This window comes from Solanum tuberosum, unplaced genomic scaffold, assembly GCF_000226075.1.
Source record: "Solanum tuberosum cultivar DM 1-3 516 R44 unplaced genomic scaffold, SolTub_3.0 scf00051, whole genome shotgun sequence".
Taxonomy (NCBI): Eukaryota; Viridiplantae; Streptophyta; class Magnoliopsida; order Solanales; family Solanaceae; genus Solanum; species Solanum tuberosum.
Window position 1 is genome coordinate 844,399 of NW_006238978.1, and position 4,458 is coordinate 848,856.

At 38.6% G+C, this 4,458-nt stretch overlaps 1 protein-coding gene across 2 annotated transcripts in view; it reads right to left on the reverse strand.

The window, feature by feature from the left end:
* Positions 1-1,622: 1,622 nt before the first annotated feature.
* The window catches only part of LOC102590490 (uncharacterized), a 3,318-nt gene continuing 482 nt past the window's right edge, over positions 1,623-4,458 (reverse strand). Inside the window, exons 2-3 of one of the 2 annotated variants that reach the window (XM_015307283.1) lie at positions 3,378-4,440; positions 1,623-2,765 (exon numbers count right to left, since the gene is read on the reverse strand). In XM_015307283.1, coding sequence (XP_015162769.1) covers positions 1,937-2,765; positions 3,378-4,440 — 1,892 coding nt within the window. In that variant the 3' untranslated portion in view covers positions 1,623-1,936. Of the gene's footprint in view, positions 2,766-3,377; positions 4,447-4,458 lie in introns of both variants that reach the window. The other variant, XM_006344110.2, reaches the window with a different exon arrangement.

Genomic DNA, 4,458 nt, shown 5'->3' on the forward strand with positions numbered 1-4,458 from the left:
AAATTCTAAATTCAATTCTAGATTTAAAATAAAAACACATTCACATCAGCTATTTTTACACCAAAACACACTAACTTACTATAGATAATTAATATAGTGAGATGTTAACATATACTATCTCTGCTTCAGTTTATATAACTCACTTTTTGTTAGTCAATCATAAAAAGAATAATATATTTCTATACTTAATAACAATTTAACTTTAAAATCTTTATTTTATCCTCAATAAAATGATTTATAGTTATACAAACATATACTCTGACTTATTTTAGATCATAATTTCAAAAAATAATTATTTCTCTCTTAAACTTTATATCAAATCAAAATACACTACATAAGTTGGGATGAATGATGAAAAAAACATCTAATGTAAGCACATATTAAATTAAATATTGATTTGTTATAAACATCGAATACAATTAAATTTTTACTGTTGTTATAGTTGAGAACACATAAAAGAACCATAAATGAAGATTCCCAAGAAGGTCAAAATTTGTTATAATTGCAGTTTCAAAATGAGACATAAACATGTGCTGGCTATGACATGGCAAGGACTCAGCAAATTAAACTAAAATAAAAGAAAATTGCCAGCTTTTGACATAAAACATTGGGAAAGACAATCCAAATCTTGCATAAACTGATTGGTATTAATTACACAGACAATTTTGTCATAAACCTCGTACCTTTTAAAGTATATAATATTTAATCTTAATCAACTTTGTTAATGAAGATTAAAGAAACCTAATGAAAAATGACATGATAATCAGTGAACAAATATTACTTTTATGTGACTCATTTGAAGTAGGTTGTTTGGTAGCATATGAGGAACTATAATGGTTCTGGGCACGATTTGAAACTCGATAGATGATAAACCCGTCCTTCTAAAGCTCGGATATGTGATGTGTGACATCATTTGTTGCGCTCTTATTGCTTGATAGAAGTCATGTGGCTCTTACAACTAGAAATATTAAATACAAGAATGTGATCTTGTAATTAAAGAAGTGAATTAAGAATCATAAAGTCTCGGATACAAAATCTCAATGGAGGCGAGGTTTTTTCTTCTCATCTGACTAAGCATTGGGGAATAGAGTTCTTTGGTACCTATGCTTTCGAAGATAGCAAGTACCACAAGAGGTTAGTCAAGGTGCACGCAAACTGACTTGGCCACGACACTGCAGTTATTATCGAAAGAATTAACACACTGTAATTAAACAGAATATTGATCCTAATTTGGTTCTTACTACGATAACATGAAAATCAGTGTACAGAATATTTACAAAACCATACTAATGAATACAGTTGGTAAAATAAAGAATACCAACTTTGTAAACAACAGACTGGGAATGAAGCTGCAGAAATCACAAATCTCGAGATAATACAGTCAAATCTCTCTATAACAACATTTCACTGTAACAATCAAGTTCTTATTGGAGCCGTTAAAATACATGTTCTCAATATAAGAATATTTCATTATAGTAGCTAAACATTATCCAGACAAACAGTGTCACTATAGAGAGGTTTGACAGTATATTGTAGAACGAGTTATATCGTCCTCCATGAACAAAGAAACAACAAGATTCAGAGGAGTGAAACTAACAAATATATGCAGGGCAACATAGCGATAACTTTGGAAATCCCTCAAATCACGACTTTATATTTGTTCCGAAAACCATACATAGAACTGAGAATGTACCATATGAGTTTGAAATTTTACAGCAAGATCTTGTACCATTATGCTTTCATGGGTAATAACAGCATTACTTACAGAAGAAAAGAAAAGAAAGACCCCGACTTTCTTATTACCTATAACTTACACATTCGACAAACCAATAACAATAAGAATTCAAACATTTAAACAGAATATTCAAGACAAACTGAACCAACGTTTCAAAATTGCTTCTTTACGATCAACTCACAGTTTCATGCCTGCAAAGTTCTAATTTTGCTGCTTCGAATTCTCCACAGGGAGCTGAGAGGAAGTTTCTGCGAAACTTACTGCAGGGGGGGATGTCATGGTTTGATACTGCGCAGCCAATTGGGGAGTAAGAGCCTGACTGTAGTACATCTTAGCATGTGGATCAGCAAATTCATAAGCATAATTGGTGGTAGTGGCTGAAGTAGGAGGAATTGACTGAGAAGGATGTTGAATCTGAGAGTAGTTCACGTATTGTGGCTGATGCTGGCCAGGAGTGATCTGAACTAATTGTGGAGCCGCTGAAGCTGAAGTTCTGTATGTACCAGCAACCATTTCAGGATTAGATGACGGATTATTTCTAGCCGGATTATAAGCTGATGCCGGATTGACCATAGTAGGAGGTGTTTGGGAACGAGTAGGAGGGACTGTTTGAGCAGGCTCGGTATAATTTGTTTGTTGCAATGGCAAACTGTAACCTTGGCCAGGTCTAGCAGGAATAAAGTAAACGGGATACTGATGCTCAAGATTCGGGTGTTGCATATGTGTTTGGTGCTGTGAAGGGTACATAGGATAGTAGGATGTCATAGGCACATGCCCCGAAGGTGTATGTTGTATATACTGCCCAGCATGAACATATTGTTGGGGTTGGAGCATTTGTGGGTGCTGCTCATATTGTACTGGCAATGCATATCCACCACCACCATCCTGAACTTGTTGTTTCACCTGAACCCTTCCCATCGAATCACTCATATTCAGATCAACTGAATTACCTGAAATCCTACCGCTCCCCGACTGGAAATGAACCCCTGGATCTTGATAAAAGTAATGTCTTTGCCTACCACTACCCTCACTGCACCAAATTGAATCAAAATCTTAAAAACAGTCCCAAAGCAATCCCGAAAAAAGACGTAATGGAAGTACAAGAAACAACACATAATAACAAAAATATCAAATAGTAACTAAACACAAACTACAACAGAACACGATATGAACAACAGATAGTAACAAAAATCAGAGGACAAGAAACTACACTAGTAATACTACTACTACTAATATGAACAGACAACAAGACAACGCCCTGCTTCCTACTAACCTACTACTCTAAGCTCTGAGGAAAAGACACTACAAGAGCAATACTGCTACTACTAATATGAGCAGACAACAAGACAACGCCCTGCTTCCTACTAACCTTTTACTCTAATCTCTGAGGACAAGAAACTGCAGCGGCAATACTACTACTATCTATCTCTAAGGCTTCCTAGCTACCTCTGAGGTAGGAGTAAGGTTTGTGTATACTCTACCATTTCCGACCTCACTTTGTGGGACTACACTGGTTATGTTGATGTTGTAGACTTGCGTCAAGTAAATACACCATTTCTCGGACTCAGGCAATTAATATGTTTCAACAAACAGATATATTATGATTCTTGCAAAAAGATCAGATTTTTGTAGAGAATTTTACCTTGAAACTGAATCAGGGGAAGGCAAATCAGATGGAATAACAGGCTTTGACATCAATTGCTGAGGCTGCTGTATCTGTTGCTGCTGTTGTTGCATCATCTGCTCAACTGCCGTCACGCCGGAAACAACAGTCGTCGGCACTACAACAGCTGGCGCCGGCGGTGAAGCTAAACCCAAAAATCCCCCTTCCTCATTCTTCTGCTTAACCCCAACAGTCATCTGTGCAAACTGCTCCTCAATTCCACCTCCCTTCTGACTCTCCTCAACATGAACCCTTATCGGCGGCAAATTCGCCAGCGACGGCATAGACGATCCCGACCCAAAAGACGACGTCGTTTCAACCATCGGAGAATCCGGCACCGATTGAATATCATGTATAGTACCTTTCACACTATTCCCACCATTTTTTACCTCTAATTGTGCTTCTACTTCTTTAATATTCGCATTTCCTAAATCATCGTCTAAACCCAGAAGGCAATTCACTGAAGAAGACTCAGAAAATACCTTTGTTGAAGCAGTAGAATTTGCCCCATTTAAAATATTAACAAACCAATCTTCAGATCTCACTGAACTATCTCTGATCATTCCAATTGAAGGATTCCACGAATCAATTTTACTCGGAAACAGAAACAAACGAAGCCGAGTAATTTTAGAAGACGAACTCATACGATCGTATTCATCGATCATGTTTTCCAGATCCTCATCGGAGGTAACGGAGATAAGTGAATCGAGGTCCTCGTTCTGAAGCTGATACTTCAGGCAAAAGGGTCGGCCTCCGAGAAGGGTTTTAGAGAGCCGAGCAGACAGCTCAGCCAACGAGCTGTTACGATCGGCGACGAAAATGCGGGTGTCGCCGCCGACGTAGCAGAGAGTTTTGTCGTGGGGACGAGGGAATATGTGTCCTCCATAGCTGCACATTAACCGGAGTTTTCCGCCGGTGGTGGCGGCGGCGGTGTGTGACGGCTGCTGCTGCTCGTCCCAGGAATCAGTATGGCGGGATCCCGGTGAGGAATCTGCTGAGTCAGCATAATTGATGGTTCCCGACGGTGGCACGGCTGCCGTCGCCGCCGCGATTGGGCCGC